This window comes from Syngnathus acus, chromosome 19 (genome assembly GCF_901709675.1).
Source record: "Syngnathus acus chromosome 19, fSynAcu1.2, whole genome shotgun sequence".
NCBI lineage: Eukaryota > Metazoa > Chordata > Actinopteri > Syngnathiformes > Syngnathidae > Syngnathus > Syngnathus acus.
This window is the reverse complement of record NC_051103.1, coordinates 1775429-1796990: the sequence shown is the minus strand read 5'-3', so window position 1 is coordinate 1796990 and position 21562 is coordinate 1775429. Positions and strand designations below refer to the sequence as shown.

General features: G+C 49.6%; 2 protein-coding genes and 1 long non-coding RNA gene across 3 annotated transcripts; 2 read left to right on the top strand and 1 right to left on the bottom strand.

Moving 5' to 3' along the window:
- Nucleotides 1–21: 21 nt before the first annotated feature.
- Nucleotides 22–8630, top strand: LOC119138246 (vesicle-fusing ATPase-like). Its single transcript, XM_037278162.1, has 22 exons — nucleotides 22–127; nucleotides 600–685; nucleotides 776–872; nucleotides 1134–1173; nucleotides 1334–1500; nucleotides 1584–1691; nucleotides 1802–1877; nucleotides 2089–2244; nucleotides 3211–3410; nucleotides 3923–4088; nucleotides 4222–4296; nucleotides 4362–4549; nucleotides 4951–5046; nucleotides 5191–5347; nucleotides 5413–5546; nucleotides 5617–5683; nucleotides 5763–5842; nucleotides 6623–6757; nucleotides 6826–6939; nucleotides 7842–7897; nucleotides 8248–8292; nucleotides 8400–8630. Exons 1-21 carry the CDS (start codon nucleotides 116–118, stop codon nucleotides 8270–8272), a joined length of 2235 nt encoding a protein of 744 aa, XP_037134057.1. The 5' UTR covers nucleotides 22–115; the 3' UTR covers nucleotides 8273–8292; nucleotides 8400–8630.
- Nucleotides 8631–8731: 101 nt separating this feature from the next.
- wnt3 (wingless-type MMTV integration site family, member 3) lies at nucleotides 8732–16850 on the bottom strand. Its single transcript, XM_037278306.1, has 4 exons — nucleotides 16730–16850; nucleotides 12427–12668; nucleotides 10517–10782; nucleotides 8732–10244 (listed from the first exon to the last, which is right to left on the bottom strand). Exons 1-4 carry the CDS (start codon nucleotides 16807–16809, stop codon nucleotides 9765–9767), a joined length of 1068 nt encoding a protein of 355 aa, XP_037134201.1. The 5' UTR covers nucleotides 16810–16850; the 3' UTR covers nucleotides 8732–9764.
- LOC119138370 lies at nucleotides 12664–20894 on the top strand. Its single transcript, XR_005101124.1, has 5 exons — nucleotides 12664–12900; nucleotides 13168–13465; nucleotides 14749–14849; nucleotides 16683–17000; nucleotides 19959–20894. It is a non-coding gene; the product is annotated as an uncharacterized LOC119138370 (long non-coding RNA).
- Nucleotides 20895–21562: the final 668 nt, after the last annotated feature.

Sequence of the window (21562 nt, the reverse complement as noted above, 5' to 3'; positions counted from 1 at the left end):
GTGACCACAAAGATCTCGACTCATCTCGCGATATGTAGCCGCCGTTGCTTGCTCTGTCAGCGGAAGACAAACTTTCCTTGCACTTAATCGTCGTAAACAAAATCTCAACACAAAGATGACGACGAGGGTAAGCATATCTCCAATATCTCCGAATCAGCGCACCAATGTTACAAACGGGGGAGGTTAAAAGTGTTAAAAAAAAGATGAGTGAAAAGGCTGTGGTGGCAAGAAGCACTTGTCATTCAAAAGGCAACTATTGTTTTGTTTGCCTCAAAAGAAGCCTGCGAGAAGGTTTAACTGCTTTTAAACTTTATTTTGAGCCGTGACTGTTTACGTCAGCAAACATTTTCAATTTCTGCTGCTACGTATGGACCTTGTGTTTCAATTTGGTATATTCTTTGTGTTGAGTCTCAACATTAAACATCTAATATTCTTTCTGATTATCACGAGACGTTTGTCGAGTTTGGTTGGTATATTGAATCGCCAGCAAGGATTAACTTCCGGTTTGATTGGAGAAACTCATGACGTCACTACTAAGCATCATTAACTCAACTTTAGTAGTCGAAACTTTTTAATGTTTTTTACAAATCTTTTGTCAGCTGATGCAAGCGGCGAGATGCCCGACGGATAAATTGTCCCTCACCAACTGTGCCGTCATCAACGAGAAGGAGCCACAGTTGGAGCAGTGAGTTCTTATTGTTAGACATATGTCCGATTCTTTAACCAAACCGTTTTGACAATTGAGAACATTTTCTTTCTGTTGCCTTCCTCTCAGACACGTGACTGTGCGCAACCTCACCCACAAGTACGTGTTCACCTTGAAGACGCACCCCAGCGTCAACTTGGGCAGCATCGCCTTCAGTCTCCCACAGGTACGGTCCAATCAAACTGTGTGTGCTGACTCTTGCTCATAACAAAGTGCTTTCTCTTCCTTCTAACGTGGCCTCCTCTTGGGCTGTCTCTAACCCTGGCCGCTGCTTCTTCACCAGCCCACAGGTACTCTCTAACCCTCTCTTCCTTCTATTCTTCTTCTGCTGGACTTGAAATCTGCTTCCCAAGCCGTTCACACATCAGTATTGTGACTTTAAAGCAATGAAAGTCCATCTTGTTCTCTGTTTTTCCCCATCATACAGAGAAAATGGGCCGGTCTGTCTATCGGACAAGAAGTAGAAGGTGAGTGAAAAAGACATGCGCATCTTGGCCACCTGGGGGCAGTATAACACAGTCATACAATGCAAAAAAAGAAAATCAAGTTTTCCTGCTGAATCGTTTGCTTTCCTTAATAATCCCGAATAACAAACTTCCAATAAGCAAAATTGTATATATCACGCAGTCTCCAACTACACGTTTGACAAGTCCAAGCAATGCATCGACTCCATGACGGTGGAAATCGACTTCCTGCAGAAGAAGAACGCTGACAGCAATCCCTACGACTCGGATGTGATGGCCAACGACTTTCTTCAGCAGTTTAACCAGCAGGCCTTCACCGCAGGACAGCAGGTAGCAGACGTTTGTCCGTGACACTCACTGAAATATATCGATCATTTTGTGTGACTGATTTGTTTTTTTTCTTTCTTAAAAAGTTTGTGTTTAAATTTGGCGATAAGCCATTTGATGTGCTGGTGAAAGATATGGAAGGTATGGACCCCAGCATCCTCAAGGGTGACCAGACCTCGCTTAAAAAACCAAAGGTGTCCTTTTTTTATTAATTGTTTTATTTCCCCCCACCCTTAATGTCTTGATGCCTTCACAATGTTCCCGGCATCACGTTATCAATAATCACAATGCATCTTTCCCTCAGATTTCGATTGGCTTGTTGCTGCCAAACAGTCAGGTGATCTTTGAGAAAGCCGAGAGTTCGTCCATGACGCTGATTGGTGGGCTATCGCTTTTGCCATTTGTACACTCAGCTACAAATTAATTAATTATGTCATACAATAATGAGGGAGGAAGGAATAAGTGGAAGGAATGACAATTCCCTACAATGCCACAAGGGGGCGCCAATTTCACATGTAGACTTTTCCCAGAACAAACACCACAAATATCTCACCTGTGGTAATAATAAATGTTTGTGCAACCGCCTCACAGGGAAATCCAAGACCAGAGGGTCTCACCAATCCATCATCAGTCCTGACTGGAACTTTGAGAAGATGGGCATCGGAGGCCTCGATAAGGAGTTTTCCGACATCTTCCGACGAGCTTTTGCCTCGCGCGTTTTCCCTCCAGATATCGTGGAACAGATGGGTGAGTTTCTTTTTTTTTAGCGCCACCTGTTGCTCAGGCATGTACATGACAGGTAAAATAATAGTGCATGTGTGGGCAGACTTGAACAAATAGTTTATTTAAATTATTTGAGCTAGAGTAACTTCTGTCAGCACCGGATTATGATGTCAAATCCATTCATGGGGTGTATAAATCCTTAAATCCAAATGAGGGGCGAAGACACCTTTGAAGGCGGATGTGTCATAATGTCGTAATTGGCGAGTTGCACGCAGGCTCGCGTCTGGCGGCTGCTGTCACATGATTCACAACTTTTTAATTTTTTTTGACTCATCTGCCTCTCTTCCTGACACATCAGTCCCGATCCTCAGGCTTGTCAGGACCCGTTCTAAGGAGAATTTTTTTCAGTGAACCCTTGCCGATTTGCTAATTGGCTTTAGTTTTAACTTGAGTTTTTTTGTGGTGGGTCTTGGTCCCTTTCCGCCGAGTGTGCGCACACACACACACGCGCATGCACACACACACCGCTGCTGCTGACCTTTAGCCAAGCGCCAGTGCGCAGGAGTCTGCCTTTGGCTGTGTCCAGCTGGCCGCCGCGATGAGATGTTAAACCCTGATAGTGTGTCCCGCTAAAGGTAAAGAGCTAATTGGCCTGCATGAGGAGGACAGGTGCTGACAGCAGAAGGAAGGCCTGGCGGGGGGCATCTGCAGCATTTTGGGCGCGAATACGAGGGAGTTTGACTCCCGCCGAGGACCACTTTCCACCTGGCCACTCCTTGCCTCCCTCACTCTGCGGGTGCAAATGGCAGCTCAGATGTTTATCAGCGGGCCTCTCAATTAGCCCAAATGCCACGGCGCAGGTGCAAATGGCCGGCCATGAAAGCCACACTGTCCACCGAGGCCGACGTCATGCGAGTGTGTTGTGAAATGAACCTATCTTGAAATTTGGCTTGTGGTTTAGATATGGACTCTCCCTTCTCGTGGGTGCAGGTTGCAAGCACGTGAAGGGCATCCTGCTCTACGGCCCGCCGGGCTGCGGCAAGACGCTGATGGCGCGACAGATCGGCAAGATGCTCAACGCTCGCGAGCCCAAGATCGTCAACGGCCCCGAGATCCTCAACAAGTACGTGGGCGAGTCAGAGGCCAACGTGCGCAAGCTGTTTGCCGACGCCGAGGAGGAGCAGAAGAGGGTGAGATCTCCATCCACTTTCTCCTCTGCTTTTCACACATGCATTGACGTCAGTTCCCTCCAAACACGTAAGAAGTCATTTCGCTCGGAGTGGACAGATCTGCCCTTTCGGCGGAGCGTGATGATGATCACTCCTCAGCGTGGCGTGCAAGTGGAGGGGTCGGGCAGGCGGTGGTCCGTTTGGATAATGGGACACTCGCCTGGAAACTCAGTCTTCACCACCTAATGAGGCGCTTCGCCCTCACGCACGCATTCGCAGCTGCTTTAAATGCTGCTCTGACAGGTGTGCGGACGGCGAAGGGGGGGAAAGCCCCTCGGCTTGTTGACTCTCTCCAGTAATGACGAAGGATGATAGAAGCGTGACATTTGACTTTTTCAGAATTTTCTTGTCGACTTTACGAAAGTAGTCGCAGCCCCGAAACTCGAAGTGATGCCAACAAAATGTTTACAAAACGCATCTCCACTTATGTTGATCATGTCAAACTTTGCATTTAATTATTATTTTTTCGTTAGCTGGGCGCCAACAGCGGCCTGCACATCATCATCTTGGATGAGATCGACGCCATCTGCAAGCAGCGAGGGAGCATGGCGGGCAGCACGGGCGTGCACGACACGGTGGTCAACCAGCTGCTCTCCAAGATGGACGGCGTGGAGCAGCTCAACAACATCCTGGTCATTGGTAACACATCAACACTTCATGTAAAAGTTTTGCTTTAGCGCCATCTTGTGGTGGGGTCGGTTAGGCTTTTTATTATTATTATTATTATTTATCACAAGCTGTACTGCATCTGACTGGTCCATGGCCTCCCCAGGTATGACCAACAGGCCAGACCTGATCGACGAGGCTTTGCTGCGACCTGGAAGGCTGGAAGTCAAGATGGAGATCGGTAAGCGCGCGGAGGGATGACGCTCGGCTGGGCTGGGCATGATAGCGTCCGCTTCCCTCTTTCAGGCTTGCCCGATGAGAAGGGTCGCCTTCAGATCCTCAACATCCACACGGCAAAGATGCGGCAGTTCAAGCTGATGGCCGGCGACGTGGACGTCAAGGAGTTGGCGGCGGAGACCAAAAACTACAGCGGGGCTGAGCTGGAGGGCCTGGTCAGGGCGGCGCAGTCCACTGCCATGAACAGACACATCAAGGTCAGACATTGAGGCTCGAACGAGCTGTCCTAGTTTCGTTTAAAGACAAAACAAGACGTACAAGAGCAATTTAAGATAAAAAATATATATATAGATAAATAATTTGTAGGTTAACAGGTGGAATGTATGAATTATTGTGTGCTGTGTGTGTGTTATCCTGAGAAAATGTCTCCCAATCATTATAAAGTTCAAGTCTACACAGCTGACAAAACACTTGCACACACACATCGCACCAGATATTAGCGGGCGTTGACGTACGACGGACGAGACGTCTGGTGCCCCGTGTGAGCTCATATTCATCGCCTGGGTCTTCTCCGGCTGACCTTTGCGCTCTGTTTGTGTAGTTGTGTGCTGGTAATGTGCACATCTCACTAGTGTGTGCGCGTGTGTGTGCTTGCTAGGCCAGCAACACAGTGGAGGTCAACATTGATACGGCGGAGAAGCTGCAAGTCAGCAGGATGGACTTCATGGCCTCGCTCAACAACGACATCAAACCTGTAAGTTGGAGGTTTCAAATCAAGTACGGTTCAAGTCTCTAAGTTGACAACAGTGGTACAAATACTTGACTGCTTAATTTGAATCTTCACAAGACATTTAAAAGCATAGTCAAGAAATTCAAAAGTGTGCCGACTCGTCCGCAGGCGTTCGGCACCAACCAGGAGGACTACGGCAGCTACATCATGAACGGCATCGTCCGCTGGGGTGACCCGGTGTCGGCCGTTTTGGAGGACGGCGAGCTGCTGGTGCAGCAGACAAAGAACAGCGAACATACACCGCTGGTGTCCGTGCTGCTGGAGGGTAAGGCACACGCTTGCGCTCAGCTCGGACCCGTGACGGACGTCTGTTGGGATTTGATCACTCAGGTCCGCCAAACAGCGGGAAGACGGCGTTGGCGGCTAAGGTCGCCGAAGACTCGCAGTTCCCTTTCATCAAGATCTGCTCGCCTGACAAGATGATCGGACATTCGGAGATCGCCAAATGCCAGGCCATTAAAAAGGTAAATTCATTTGCATTCATTTCCCGGTGCAAATGTGTCTTATGGATTCTGAATTCTCCGCCGTTGCCAGATATTCGAGGACGCCTACAAGTCTCAGCTGAGCTGCGTGGTGGTGGACGACATCGAGCGCTTGCTGGGTACGCGGACGGCCATCGAGGCCTTTCGTGACATCCCACTTTTTTTTTTTTCACGCCATCCCTCTTCTCCCGAGTTCAGACTACGTGCCCATCGGCCCTCGCTTCTCCAACCTGGTGCTGCAGGCTCTGCTGGTCCTCCTCAAGAAGCCTCCTCCCAAGGTAACTTCCCTCGGCGGCAGAGAGAGGGCAGCAGATTGCGCTTGCGGCGCGACCCGGCCCGGCTGCGAGTGGCATGAGAGCCGCGGTTGTGCTCGGGGACGCTTGTTAGTGTTTGTTGTGCTCGGAGTGAATGGCGCGGCCGAGAGCCGTCCCTCTCTCTGGCTGCGCCCGCGGCCGCTTGCAGGCTTTGCCAATGAACGAACGGCGCTCTGTATAGCCGCATGTGCATGAGAAGCGCCGGGCCCAGCGGGGCGCCGGGGGCCGGGGCGACATGGAGGAGAATGGCCTCTGTGAGAGATCCGGGACCTGGCAGCACCGCCGCCTGTGTGGCACCTCATCTGCATGCAGCGTGGCAACCCCCCACGCTGCGGGGGTGCGGCCGGCGGCCATAATCCCCCTGTCTGCTCGCCACTCTCCTGCCGCTCCTTCTGCTGGTCCTCCTCCAGCTCGCCGGCTTAGCGCAGCGACAATTATTTTCTTTCTTCTCGCCTCATGTTTGTCTGTCGTCCTCGCGTCGTTCGCCCTCGCTCGCCCGTCTCCTCCGCTCTGCTTCACACGTCCGTCACGGCGACGTTTTGCTCTGCCGCGCCAATGCTTCAAATATCACCTTCAAGCTTATTCCAATTTACCAATTGAAATGACTTTTAACTGTCAGACCACCAAAAATCATCCACACGTGTTTTTGCTTTTAATAAAGAAAAATAGCCCCGTATTGTATGAAGCAAAATGAGTAAAAATTGACAATGCAACAACTTGAAAAATATTCAACTGTCTTTTCAGGGTCGTAAATTGCTGATCATAGGCACCAGCAGTCGCAAAGACGTCCTCCAGGAAATGGAGATGCTCAATGCTTTCAGCACCACCGTCCACGTTCCCAACATCTCCACCGGCGAGCAGCTGGTCGAGGCCCTGGAGGTAACACACACACGCACACATGCACGAATATATTAAAACTCGTGGCTGAGATGTTTGTTCTTCTCAAGCTGCTGGGAAGCTTCCAGGAGAAGGAGAGGGCAGCCATCGCCAACGCCACCAAGGGCCAGCGCCTCTGGATCGGCATCAAGAAGTTAATCATCCTCATTGAGATGGCCGCACAGGTACGCGAGCATGAACGGGATTTGATTCAACTCCCCAAAAGATTTTTTAATTGCAGTTTTCACGATATAGCTATTAGTGGTGGAGAAAGTGTTGAATTGATTTGTCCTGGTCTCATTTTTTATGACACAAAAATCTGGCATTTGTAAAGGGGTGTGTAGACTTTTTATATTAACTGTGCATACACGTTTGGCTCTTGAGCGGTATTGAATTATAGTCGATAAAAGATGATTGCGATAAAGTCAGTGGCGGCAAGTCGCACGCCAAGGACTTGGGCGTCCCACCCTCTGCGCTCGAAAGCGCTCGCCGTCGTGTTCTCCGGGCGTTCGTCCTCCACATCTGGTCGCCAGAGTGTCGTCCTCGCCGCCGCCGCTGCTCACAAACCGCCATGTGTTGAGTCCAATGAAAAATGTGCGCGGCTTTGCCTAATGATTTGTTGCAAACGCTTCTCGGTCACCACTTCCAGTACGCTCAACGTCCAAGTGGCGCTCACGTGTCCTGACTCACGGGGACACTTTGCCAAAAGTCCCCGAGTCTCCCGCGGCGGCTTCGAGCGAGGCAGGTTGAACCAACATATGACTTTAATTCACGGGGACGCAGCCCCCTCCCGGAGGTTTGTCATATGGCCCGCAGGGGCTCGCGGTTTGGCCTTCTCGTCGTGTTTTGATACGTTTTTTGTTGAGAATTTTGGTTTGACTCCAAGGATTTGCAACGCTCTAAAAGTGTAGACCCCAAAAGGTTTGAGAACTCAGGTGTGCTGGGACTCGCCGAGAATTTATTTTTCGTCGCCACGCCAACAAGCACTTCCTCGTGCAATTTTGGGATGGACAAACGACTCCGCGTCGTTGAGGATCGATGGCGACGGTAAGTTGCTTACTTTTTTCCTCTTTTGTGTGCTTTGTAGATGGACGCCCACTACAGAGTTAGCAAGTTCTTGAGTCTGCTGCGAGATGAGGGACCGTAAGTGTTTGGGCTCGGGGCGAGCTCAGGGGCGCGAAGCACTAAAGCAGGCAACGTTCAGTCTGACTCTGCTTGTAAAATTCCTGGAAGATGGATTCTTTGTGTAGAGGGAATAAACCAAAAAAATGGGAGGGGGGGGAGCAGTGAGACGGAAATACAGAATGATTCGCTTTGACACATTTTCAGAAATAGGCAGCTAACTAGAGATTTTCCTTTAATTCCTTTGGGATTGAATTAATTTGACGTCGACTGTACAAAACTTGCTTTGTGATCTCGGCCCTTGAATTCAAACATCGTAATTGTTTTGAACCCTCACAATACCGCCATATTGTCCTCATTTCTTTCTCTAGACTGGGTTCCTTTGTGCCAATGTAGAGAAGCCACAAAAACAACAGGTAAGAAGCCCAAAAACGTTTCAATTTTGCACTGAATGATTTGTAGTCTTGTTGTTACTGACACAATGATGGTGACTCAGATAAAGTCTACTTGTTTTTGCCTCTAGATAAAGACCAACGTCCTCCTGTCTTGACGTGTCTCTTACACACCACAAAAATTTTTTGTGGAAGAGCGATATGAACTGGATCTGTGTATATTGTAATTGTTGATGATCAGTGAGCTTTTTTTTATTGAAAAACAGAAGACATTTGTGCTCCAGATCATTCTGCACGCCTCAATGTCTTATGCTGTTGACTTACCTTTTTGTTTTATGAATAAATTAATCCTCAGACTAAAACAGTGTTTTGTCTTTTTTTTTTTTTTTTTTTTTTTTTTTAAATATTTCGAGAGTATGAGTGAGAGTCACTGAGATGCAAAAAAAAGCCCTCCAAAACAGCGTTGTCGTTCAAATATATAATCTTGGTTCAGTCATACATATATATACATTGTATAATAAATAATATTTATAAAAACATAACATTTACGATTATAAAATCAAGAGGGAATTATTCACTTTTACAACATTTGTACAAAACTTTGGATATAGCGGGTGGTAAAGGAAGCCTGTGTGTGGGAAGATGCTAAGCTAAGCTAGCGCACGTGTCAGCTACATTTGCTCCACTATGTTGAATACATGTCTGCAAATCTTGCAGGTTTGCAGCCACTCCCCCTCCCCTTTTTGCAAAAAAACCACCATCATTCTTGTGCTTTCTCGCCTTTGCGGCCGGATTGCGGCAGGATCTCCGATCGCTTGCGTCGCAACCAGTTTAGTAGAAAAAACAAACAAAACAGAAATCCTTGTTGCGATTCTGCAGAGTGGAGTTTGGCTGAAATGTGGAATGAGCTTGCCTGTTCGCACACATGCTCCCTCCTGCATACCTGCAGTCCCGGCCCAATGCTAATATGTCAGCAATGCGGGGGCCGCGTTAGCGTCTCTCATCCGCTCAGTAGTTTTGAACACCCGCAGTCCCGTTTCAGTAGTTAACGCGCTGAGGCCCGGCTCGGCTCGGCCTGGCCCGCTTCCCCAGGCCACCCTGCTCAAGTCACCTTTTTTTGTTTTTAAGAGGTTGATTTAGTTTTAAAAGCAGTCCAATGCTGCAAAAAAAGAATTTAGCTTTGGGGTGAATTTTCATGATGAACCAAGTTGCATTCAAGAGATTGAAGTGCATTTTAGGTTCAGCCTGAAATTTCACTCATTTCTTAAACTTCCAAAGCAAATAGTCTTGTGTTGTTTGTTTTTGACTGCATCTGTGTGTTACTGTACATGTGATTGGCACAGAGGGGAAATAAATAAAGACAATGGGGGAGGTGAAGCTAGGGGAAGGTCAGAAGCGTCCACCGGGTCAGGGACCGGATGTTGGCTACAAAATAGGCGGGATGCCGTGCAAGAACCCCGAAAGGTTCGTAGTCCAGTCCACCCACCCCCGTTGGTTCATTTGCACGTGTGTACATCGTAAACGCGCAGGCACTCCTGGCAGCTGACGTAGCAGCACCAGTGGAAGATGCAGTGGCACTTCTCCTTGCGCTTCTCAGTCCGGGTGTTATGCCCGCGACCGCAGCACAGCAGGTCGCAGCCCTCGATGCCGTGTGACGACACGTTGCAGGCACGGTCCCGCGTCCCGAAGGAGCCCGTCTCCTGGTTGGGCTCGCAGAAGTTAGGCGAGCCCTCGTAGTAGACCAGGTCGCGCTCGGTGGGGTGCTTGAAGAAGGCGTACTTGACGCGTAGGGTCTCCACCCAGCCGCGGGACTCGCGGTGCTTCTCCACCACCATCTCGGAGGCGCTGTCGTACTTGTCCTTCAGGTAGTCGCCCAGCATGCGGAAGTCGGGCTGGGCCCACCAGCACGTCTTCACCTCACAGCTCCCCGACAGGCCGTGACACTTGCAACGTAGATGCACGTGGTCCAGGATGGTCTGGGCGACACACAACACGACATTGTTTGAGTGTCAATGCGATGATACTACTCTGGAACAGAGATGGAATCTGAGATAGAAACATTCCAAGGCCTGCGGTCATGCATACTTGACACTCGCAGACAAAAGTTTCATCAGCGGATTTGATCGTGGTGAGAAGTCACCACGTAGGAATCCATTTTTGTGCATGCAGACGTTTGATCAGAGTTTGACAGTCTCTTCTACCATTTTGATGTTCTTATCAGGGAAGAGATTTGTGATATTTTTTTTACCGTGCGTCCCGCTTCGTTGTTGTGCCGATTCATGGCCGAGCGGGCGTCCGGTCGGTTCTCCCGGGCGTCCGCGAACTCCCGGGAGACCAGCACGCCAAACTCGGCGTCCTCGCTGCAGCCGCCCCACTTCCAGCCCTCCCCGGGCGGTCCCTTGTGGTGGGAGTCGCAGCCGCACATGGTGGACGTACCCTCGGCGCAGGATCGCGTCACGGCGAAGGCCACGCCGGCCGAAGCGATGGCGTGGACAAATGCTGACTCTCTGGTTGCTGCGGGAGACGGAGGCCGGGCGGCAAACAGGCGCGGGCGGGGAGGGGAGAGAGAGAGAGAAGGGATAGAGTGTGTCAATCGTGTTAAACATGGTCAAGAGCAAATGTGAGCTCTGCCAGAATCCAGACGCTGCTATTCAAAGTACTTTCCTTCGACCCAACTCTGATCAGGACAAAGAGGATGCTCACTTGAGGATTTTCATTGCCCCACTAGATCGTAACCTCAAAGATATCTGAGAGTCTAGATGGTTAACGAGAATCCCCATGATGAGCTCTTCTCTCCACATCTCACTAGACGATAAAGGACAGTAAACACTTTGTTTACCTCGGGATGAGCGAGGACTCCTGAAAAAAGCCAAGTCCCTGCAGTGACATCAGCCCTTTGTGGCGGTGTCAGGGGGGCCTGAGCGCTCAGTGGGATCTCATGACCTCCTGTCATCCCTGAGGTGTGCTGCTTTGCATCTGGATAGTGTTTCAGGAATGTTGTCACCCCCCCTCTACCCCAGTGCCCAAGGCTTTCAGGTGAAACCTAGCAGCACGTCAGCCCATTTTCTTTGCCGACGCCCCCTTTGAAGGCAGCGGCTCATTATGTAAGGCGACACCATTGTTTCATAATCGCGGCACACTTGTTGTCTGTGGCTCTGCCATGACGCACTGGAAGATACCCTGTAGTGGTGCTGGGGGTCAGGTAGAGCCAGAAATTCCAAGAGCATGAGTTTGCCACCCACTCCGTTGGATCCCAACCGGGTCGTGCTCATGGGTAAGGCTGGCGCTGGTGCTCATCAATTCCCCATTGTGTCACACTGTGTTATCCACACAAAGAACCCAGCGACCGGCAGCCCCACCTCCCCACTCTGGCGTTCCCTAAACTCCCTTAACGTCGTAAGGCTCCAACCTCGGTATGTCCGCCGAGAGCACATCCAGGCCAGGTTGGGAGAGATTTAGCCTGTTCATGACAGAGTCAAAAGGGCGTGTGAATGGGGCGTCCGTGGGAGCCGGACTGTGTGAGGCGCGCACCGGCCTTCATGCACAGTAGGGGTTGAGCGGAGCCCCCCGGCCCTTTTCTATTGCCTGTAATCTCATTTGGGTCCCCGCTCTCCTTTTGAGTTGACGGAGGAGCTTGGACTGCTTGCGCTGCCCACATTCATTTGCTTGTGACACACACACACAATCTGATTCTTTCCCAATCGGCGGCAACACAAGCATCCTTCCCAACCAACGACTCCAAGGCCTCATCCCACTGTCGCCCTATCCCGGACGCTTAATATTCCGTATGTGAGCCACCTGATGAATGTGTGCAGTGTTTCAGTGATGCTTGACTGGGAACCTCTTTAATAATTAATACAGTGAGCTGTAAACGGGCAAAAGGTGGAGAGGACAAATCTGGATGTGAGCAGAATGTGTCGGTGCTTGTGTCTGCATTGGCTGCAGCTTGGAAAGGTGTCTATTATTGTAATTGCCCCAGTTAGTGTTTTGGCAGCAGAAGTACAGTTTGCAGCCCTGTGCCTCAGGCTGCAAACTGTTCTCTGCTACATGTGGAGGTTTTGTAACGGCTTGCAATAGCCTTTCTGAACCCGCCGCCACGCATGAGTCACCCCCCTCCCACCCCACCGTGACACAAACACACAAGGCCGGTCGGCGTACCTTTATCCAGCACCGGTCCGAAGATGGCCAGGTTGTCTTGAATGGTAGTGCAGTTCCAGCGGCGCCCGCGGAACTGGTGTTGACACTCCTGGATGCCCAGTTTGACTCCCTCGGCCACGCTGGGCATGATCTCGATGTAGTTGCGGCAGAAGCGCAGCTGCTTGGGCACCAGGCCCGGGATGGAGCCGCACAGGATGGGTTGGGAGCCCAAAGATGAGTACTGCTGCCCCAGGGCCAGCGACCTGGGTTGGGGGGGGGGACAGCAACAACGTCAGCCGCTACCAACAAATCAAGGAAATCAGGTATTTGATTATGCTCATTTTTTTAAAATTGTGTCTGTAAGCCCAATTGCTTCATTTTGTGTCCTCCATGAACTTCCTGCATTCCCAATAATGGTGAGAGGGTGGGGTGGGATGGAAACCTGCCGCACCACAACAGCAGACTCCTTCAACTCTGACAGCGCAAACATTCATGGTGAGTCACCAATACTGACAGCTCCTGTTTATTTATTGGAAGACCAAGGCTATGTTTCTCAATCAATCAGTCAGGGGTTGGATGGGAGTCTTTGACATGTCGGGGATCTTAATACATCATTTCATCCAGACATGCAAGAACAATTGAATGCTTCCAAAGAGCTGATGTCATAGTTACAAATTCAGATCACAAAGTCAAGTGTGAAGACCCACCGCCCCCCTGAGCTAGAACGTTTTAGCAGCTGTCTTGTTTTTTCCCCCCCAACAGATTCTGATATGATTTCGGACGTTGTGTCAGGACGGATGAGGAATGAGTCTCAGCCCTAAGGGGCCACGAGCGGAGTCAAGATAGCATGGCTTTGGTCCCGCCCACCTGAGCCTTGCTTCCTGCTTCTCCCGGCTTCTCGTAAGCCGTGAGCAACATGTCCCGACCGGGGCGGCGAACGACAGACCTCCTTAGAGGCAGCCAGCCATCCGGGGGAATCTGCTGCAGGCGTTGGGACAAACGGCAAAGAGTGGTGGCGGTGGCGGCGGCGGCGGCGGCAGCCAACTGCAGGCTTTGGCAGGTGCGTGCCCCGGCAAGTCCCGCATGGGGCCTCTTCTGGCCCCAGGGGGCTTTACAACCTGGTTGGGGATTTTCTCTGTAGCCATCTAAGTGGGCCCATGTGAAAGTACAGTAGCACCTTGGCTAATTGAGTCCATTAACTTACAGAATCATGACTTGAAATTCTATTCCTACCCCACCCCCAAAACAAAACACACATTTTGTTTGTTTATAAAGAAGAAACATTTCCAAGTAGCTACTTCCCCGAAACAGGAACTTGTTGTTTTGGTTGCATCTTTTGGCGAAGGTGACCTTCTGATTGGAACGACTGCAAGGAAATCAATGAAAGACTCACAGACCAACTTGTCTCGTGAATAAGTCAAGCTAGCATATGTTACATTTAGCCTGGAGTCTCCCATCCCGGATGACTTTGGGGACGTTATTTACAGTCAACTCACGTTTACCTCGCAACGCGGACGCATAAGCGGGTGTTTGTCATATTCGCCCGCAGGCGCTCGCATCACTAAGCGAAAACTCGGCAGTCGCGCCGCCGTCGCAGTGTTGTTGCCGAATCCCTCAAGAAGGTCCGCGGAGAGACTCTAAGTGGGCCACGAATGGTTGGCGGCTTTTCTCGTGTTGACGACTTCTTCTCCGGCACACTTTTGATTTGTAGTCCAACAGCTTCCGGCTGATCAGATAAAAAAAAAAAGAAAATGACAGGACCATTGAAAGTTGTTCCAACCTGTCGGGAACTCATGCCGCCGCTGCCGGAGTGCAGCTTTGGGACGAGGACGCCCTGCAGTCACGAGAGGGAAGATGAACGCGACGTAAACTTGTGAACCCTCCGCCGAGACCATCGGAGACATTAGGCCTGATTTATGCTTTTGCGGTCCTCCATAAAAAAATATATATATATATAACACAATAACAAGCACCAATTTGGAATGCAGGCCCTCTTCGGTGAGGATAGAACGGAAAACTCCAAGTGGAACAACTTCAGAGAGTTTCAGTTTAGTCAGCTGCGTGTTCCGTGCCGCGGGGCCATCAAAGCTGAAAGCTCTTTTTGCCAGCTCACGCCTTCGCCGAGGTGCGGATAAAACAAGCGTGGTGCAGGAGCCCAAGGCGTAGCAACCGCTTGTTTTTTTGCAGCAACTCAAAATATCAGGTCTGCAGTGCTTTTAGCGTTAGCGCTAATGCTAACTTGTTGGCTCCATACTCCAAAACGTCAACACTAATCAGTCAAATCAAAACTCACACAAGAGCTTGTGGAATCTTCAGGTGTGATTGTGGAATTTGTTTGTGCAGATGAGGACATGGCGTCTTATGGGGGCGGGGGTGCTGCACGGGCGTGATCGGCACACCTTTGGCCATGTGACCTCATGTGCTCATCACCAAGGCGCTAACAGGTGAGATGGGCCAGCTAATGAAGACTTTAAATGTTGCATGTGCGCTGAGTTCTAATGAGTTTGTAGCCTCTGGGCCTCCGAGGTTTTCCTTTGAGGAACCGGTCCGGCCTATGTTTTAGTGCCACTAATAGCCATGCGTGCTGGAGGGAGCGGGTGGGGGGGGTGGGGGGTTCTGAGTCGGGGTCTACTTTGTCATTTCCTACGTGAGCGCTGTGCATCTGCTTTGATGACGGGCCAGATTACGCTTGCTTTGAAATGTGCTTGTGAAGGGCTCACCTTCATGTTGCCGTCGCCTCCAAAAAGCCACATGAAGGCTTCTCTATCACAAGTAGACCCACAAAAAAATATTGCACTTTTTGTTCTTGCATGCAGTGTGAAGTCCGAGTCGGAATTGCACCTGTCTGCAGGCTAGTGAACTTTAACCTCGGCCTCCGAGGAACGTTCCCGCCCACTTTGCTTCTACGCTCAGCGCACGTCTGCCAATAACAGCGACATCCTCAATCCTTTCACGCCGAGCGTTCGCTCTGGGAATCGTTTAAAGCGATCCCTCCAAGTTTTTGGGGAGGGGAGGGGTGAGGGGGGGTGTCAGATAATGACATTCCTGAGACCCAGAGATGGACTCTTCAGCTCCATTTAAGATGCTTTGGGTCACACTGTGTGTATTCACGGATGCGTGACCCTCCTCCAGATCATGACTCCTCAAATCCGATTTTGATGATGGAAAACCCGCTCGTAAGGCCCTCGAGCTTCTCGAGATGTTTTGCTGTCGTCTCAATCCCCGCAGCAATTCCTGATTGGGAATTTACGAGGCCAGTTGAGCGCTCGTATGTGCATCTTCATTGCTCCCTCACAATTTACGGCCCCTCCGTCAAGCGCTGCCCGCCGGGCGACTCACTGAAACCCAACTCTAGTAGGGGGGTGTATGCGACGACACCTGCGCTGTCACCTGGAGCCACGGCGCGAAAAATTTGTCCCCCCCCCCCAATCAAAGGCAACCCCACGCTTTGTTCGGGAATGCGATACCGTCGTGACGTAAGCACATCGAAGCCCCCCCCCCCACGGGAAAAAAACTCGCCGGTCAGAAAGCCAAGCCCCTTTGTGGCTGTTGCGCGGTGGTCCTCACCGCAGCCAGCAGTGGGCGTCGAGCAGGCCTCGCAAAGCCAGCGCCAAGCACTAAATGGAAGCAGAAGAGCGCGCTGGCGTTGCGCGACGGTCGCCACATGCTCGCTGCGCTACCGAACGCGTAGTAGCGTTGACAAGTTGGACGGACACTGCCAGATCGCCTCTGTCACACACACATACACACAAATCATTCTTCCAAAAAATCCCAAAGTTCAACAGAATTGTCATTAGAGGTGAAAAGCTGTAACCATAACAAAGAATTCAACGGCCAAATTGGCGTGTTGTGTCCTGAAGAAAAGCCTTTTTTTTTTTTTGTTCTTGTAAGTTTGAGTTGTTCTCAGAATTTTTTTTTTTTTTACTTGTAACCGGACAACTTTTTTATTCTTGAAAATAGCGACGATAAAAAATTCTTGTAAGGTACACACTTTTCAGAAATAATTTTTTGTCACAAAGTGCGTTTTTTGCTCAATAATACAAATGCATGTTCCTAAAATTTCATGGAAATTCAACATACTTTATGGAATTCTGACTTTTTGAGTTGAATTGCTTTTTTTTTGGGTGAAATTCAGTTTGTGCTTTTCTGGAATTTCTCTTGCAATTGAGTTCAATTGTCTTTTTGAAATGTAATTTATATTTTGCATCTTGCCAAAGAAATTTTTGGCCCCTATGTTTTGTCAATGCGGCGTCACACGTTTTTTTTCTTCTTCTCAGAACGCCGCACACGTTGTCGGGGCTTGCCGGCGGCGCGTCGTACTCACCACCAGATGGGATAGCCTCCGAGCACCCGCGAGCCGCACAGCCACACGCACAGCAAATATCCAATCAGGTACAAATCCATGAGGCCAGCCTGGTTGCGAGCTTCAACGCATGGAAGCTCCACTTTCCCTCAAAATTTTTTGGGGGGAAATTTTCAGGAGCGACACACAGAGGAGGATTCAATTGAAAATGTCGAAAAGAAGAAGCAGCGTCCTGTTGTTCGTGTCAGGCCGGGAAAGTGTGCGAGGCTCCTGGTGGCTGCCAGAAAGAAAAGTGAGTGACGCTCCTCTCCTTCCTTCCCTCCCTCTCTTCTTCTCCTTCTTCTTTCCCAAAGGTAGATGTCTTCCTCTCGCTGGACTTTTTTTTTCTCCCTCAGGATGCCTCATCCACAGGCCCAATATTAAATGGGAGGGAGGGGAGGAGGAGGGAGGTGAAGTGGGGGGGGTTGGAGATGTCAGCTGGCAAGCCAATCGCAGGAGATGGCCCTAGGTTACGAAAAAAAAAATATTATTCCTTTCCATCTGTCAATCACCCCCCCCCCATACCCATCCTCCAGTCATGTGCAGAGTGGGCGGGGAATATGGGGAAGGTAACTTGTTTCCACCCCCCGAAAAAAAATGTCGAGAAGGTTGCGGCCTGACTAATTGATCCGGATATCGGCAGGCGAGCGCATGTCGCCGCACGCCGCCGAACAAGGGTGGGGGGGTAAGGTGCAGAATGTATACAGTGAATTTTCCAAATTGTTGCCTGCCCCAATGAGGGGGGGGGGCATGAAAGGGGCCACAATAAAGCCATAAAGTGCGACGGCGACCAGACATGCTGCAGCTTAAAGGCGACACTTTCTTTTTTTACATCAACACCATTGTCATTCTGATAGGTGGAGGGAGGGGGAGGCGGGAGAGTGAAGGGTGGGTGGCTTGTGATGGATGGCCTGGAGTCATCCGATTCACATACGAGGAAACTGATCAGCCTGAATAGCAACAAGATAGCCAGCATCAAAGGAGAGGCGCACCACGCCAGACGACTAGACGTCCCGTCCTGTCCCGTCGCGCCACGCGGCTGCGATGGCGCACGCGGCAAAACAAGACTTGCTTGGCGCTTCCTCCTGGCAGACTTTTTTTTTCGCCTGTTATGGAAATGTACAAGTCCTGTCATTAGACATTGCGCTGCTCCGACTGATATAGGCGCCTTGGCCACCAGGAGGCAGTATAATGCAGACTTATCGTGGCGCTGGTCCTCAGGAAGGCGAAGTAATATTAGTTGTTCTTTGCAGATGATAAAGAATATATGCCTGCAGTTGTTGTTATATATATGAAAAGAGGATGAAGAAAAGGAGATTGTTCTTGTTCTTGAGATCCCCATCCAAGTAGCAGAGGTCGTGATGCGTTCAGGACTTTTTAACGCTTAGACATGTCTTCAAATGACGAGCGATTCAAAGTGCCTCACAGGAATGTTGATGTGTCACAAAAAAACAAGGCCTCACCCTTGCGTAGCTTCTTCTGCCCCACCTGCAGGCGGAGCGCGCGTTTTGGTTCTTGAAAGAAGACGCCCTTTTGATTGGCGGCCCGGCGACCGCCAGATGGCGACCGGAGCGCCGACGGCTCCCGTCCCCGAAGGTCTCATTCCCACTCGGACCACGTCATCCCAGTTGACGAGCGCATTATCATAAAAGATGGGTCAATGCGTCTGGTTCTGTTTAGTGGTTCTGGTTGTTCATTGTGACAGGTTCAATTCACAGAGGCGGGGGGCGGGGTCTACTTTCGATTAAGTTCTGGTTCTTCTTTGTGGAAAATTCTGAGTTGAGTTGTTGTTCGATGGCACACCCAGTGAGGAGAGTGTGTGGAGGTCAGCGGTAAAGTTCCCCCCTTGGAGGCTCCTCACTCACACAGAGTGCCCTTTATGTGACAACAAAGAGGAAGAAGAACCACTGGACCTGCCACTGGAGGTACAGAACGGGGTGGCGGGGGTCCCATCCAGGATGTCCATGTGTCACGCCAGCAGCCCGCAGATCTGTTTTCCATCACCGGCGTTGTCGCGTTATTACGACAGCGTCAGAAATGTGCCGAGCTCAGCGTTGGGATTTTTTTGGATGACGAGCTGGTTACGAGGGGAATGTGACACGACACGGTTTTGATTGACGAGCGCGGGGCCCAGGCCACGCGGTCTGCGGTCGGACGCCCGACAACACTGGAAGCGTGTTTCCTCGCTCCGGGCCAACGTGGCTGGAAGCGGCCCCGGCGGTTAAGGTCAACAACGTCGCAGCCAACCGATGTCTTTCGCTCACACACACGCTGCTAGCCCGTGGCCCGGCGTACATTCGAGAAGGGGCTGCCACGGGGGGGGTGAAGGGGGGTGTCAATGAGGTCCCCCACTGGGCTGGTTTCTACGGTGACCTGAGAAAGGCCGTAAGTAGGTCCGGCCCTTTCTCAGGCCTAATCAGCGTATTAGCACAAAAGAGGACATGTGTTGACCCCCCCCCCCCCCCCACACACACACACACCCTGCCGCCCCTCCCCATCCCCACCGCTCCGTCCAACAGCGTGGCTGGACACAGACAGCCAATAAAACTCGGATTAGGAGGCTATCAACACACACTGAGCTGTAGCCACAAACTTTGTGAACACGCCTCGACCCCCCTTCCGCTGCCATCTTTCCGCTTTATTCGTTGCCTTTTTTTGAGACCCCTTCGCCTCCTTTCAGCTCCGTAAGCTCCTCGCACAATAGATTCCAAGAAATGACTCATTTTGTCGGCAAACTCGGAACCGGGATCACAATCGTTTTTTCATGGCCAAGAATGTCAAGGAAATTGTCACTGATGGTTGGAGTCACAAAGACACCATAACAAAATATGCAATTAGGGCATACAGTGTATGAATATACATACACATGTATGTATATTATGTTTATAAATATGTATAAAATCGGTTCCCGCCAAGCTCCATGAGGCCTTCGTGTTGCAAGGTTCTCGGCATCTTCCCAAAAGGAGTTTTTATGTCGCTCGTAAATCACATGACTCGAATATGAGTCATGTGATAGCAGTAATGGCGCTCGCCAACATGACCGTGATAGCACTTTGACTCAGAAGGTAATCAGAATATGTCACGTCATCAAATTTGATTAAAATATTAAATGTGAATTTAACCATAAATATCCATAAAGCTATTTTTGACCTAATAAAGTGTCCAGCAAGCAGGTTACGCTGTTAATCTCAATAATGTCCTTTTTTTATAGAGTTCCTGTGCGACACATCCTGGAAGTGTTTGGTTGGATCATATCTCTGCCTTTTGTTGGAATTCCCTTTAAGATGAGAAACAAAGAGAGACAAGAACACTTGGTGCTAAAGAAACCCTTTTCATGAGAGCAGCAAACACTCCATCCAATGTTTGTGGGGGGGGGGGGGGCATGGTGATAGGCCACTTTTGAGCCGGACACTGAGGCGTCCTAATTAAAGGCCACTTATGCCCCACAAAGTGCTGCGTTGCAGGTTGGTGTCATTGAAGGAGGAGGCGGGGGGGGTCGGGGATTCATGGCACTCGTAAACAAGGAGAACCCAGGACAGCGGGGATGGAAAGGACTTTGTTCACACAAGATGAAGAGTCAACAGCTCCCCCCCTCCTGCCTAGAAAAAAAAATTCCACCCCCGTCATCAGCCATCTCCTCTAATAAGCAGCACCTACACAGGAGCAGCGACTACAATGCCGGCAGCTCACTCGCTCCCCTCCTCTTGCTCTCAATCACTGCTGGGACAATAAGGGGGAACCCCCTAATGCCCCCACCTCCACCACACCGCCCCCCCTTTGAAACAGACACTTCTTTTATTGAAATTCTTTGCTGTTCTAATCCTCCGCTTCCTCCAAGCCCAATAATGGACTCCCTGCATCATCAGCCTTTTCCAGCCCAAGCCGCTGTCACGTCACAACCCGGTCCGGGTCACAAGTCCACCCTCTCGCCCGCCCTCCTCGTTCCGCTGACAGGTGTATCTGCAAAGATATGGCAAATTTGTTTCGTTTAAACCCAAAGATAAAAATAGCAAAAACAAAAAAATACAAATAATGAAATATAGAAATATTTATGCATCATATCTTGGCATGTTTAAATTATGTTGTATTTTTTATTTTATTTTTATTCATTTATGGCCGATTAACTAAATAAATGTGTGTCTACTAATTCTGGTTACATGCCTGGTCTTTATTTGGACATTTTAGTCCTTACGTATTGAAATTTTGAATTTTTGGTAAAAATTGTTGCTTTAGCGCTATCCTCGGGTTAAACACTGCACTGCATGTCAATTTGCCTTTTCATTATTCGATGTTTTTTGGTTAAGCAATAAAATAAGTATACATCTGACATCTACACGACAAACCAAGTCATTTAAAAATCGGGTTATTTGAGAGTCTTTGAGAGTGTTGAGAAGCTACAGTTATTTAAAAGTTCGTGCTCCATTGACTGTTAGTGTTGTAGAGGGCTGACTAATCGACGACAATGGGTTTTGGGCATTTTGGCCAAAAAACGTTGCTTTGGTGCCACCCTCGGGTTAAATACTGCACTGCATGTGAATTTGTCTTTTAATTTCAATTTGATGGTTTTAATTATGCAAAAATCGTAATTGTCGATTTATATTGCGCTTTTCTATAGAGGTCTATACTCAATGGGGTCATATAATTCGGCAGCTTTGTTTATTATTGTTATTATTATTGTTTTTATTATTATCATTATTAGTGTCAATCAAAACTACATTATTAGTGTCAATCAAGACTACATTGATTGACACTAATAACTTAAACAAGACAACCGCCTCTTTACAAATGATCAAAATTGCTTTGATTTTCAGTAAA

Coding starts and splice junctions, on each gene's coding strand:
- LOC119138246 (XM_037278162.1), top strand. Junction 4,297..4,361: donor GGAAGTCAAGATGGAGATCG/GTAAGCGCGCGG, acceptor TCCCTCTTTCAG/GCTTGCCCGATGAGAAGGGT. Junction 5,843..6,622: donor TCAAGAAGCCTCCTCCCAAG/GTAACTTCCCTC, acceptor CTGTCTTTTCAG/GGTCGTAAATTGCTGATCAT.
- wnt3 (XM_037278306.1), bottom strand. CDS start 16,809: ATGGATTTGTACCTGATTGGATATTTGCTGTGCGTGTGGCTGTGCGGC. Junction 12,669..16,729: donor GGAGGCTATCCCATCTGGTG/GTGAGTACGACG, acceptor CCCCCAACCCAG/GTCGCTGGCCCTGGGGCAGC. Junction 10,783..12,426: donor CGGACCGGTGCTGGATAAAG/GTACGCCGACCG, acceptor CGTCTCCCGCAG/CAACCAGAGAGTCAGCATTT.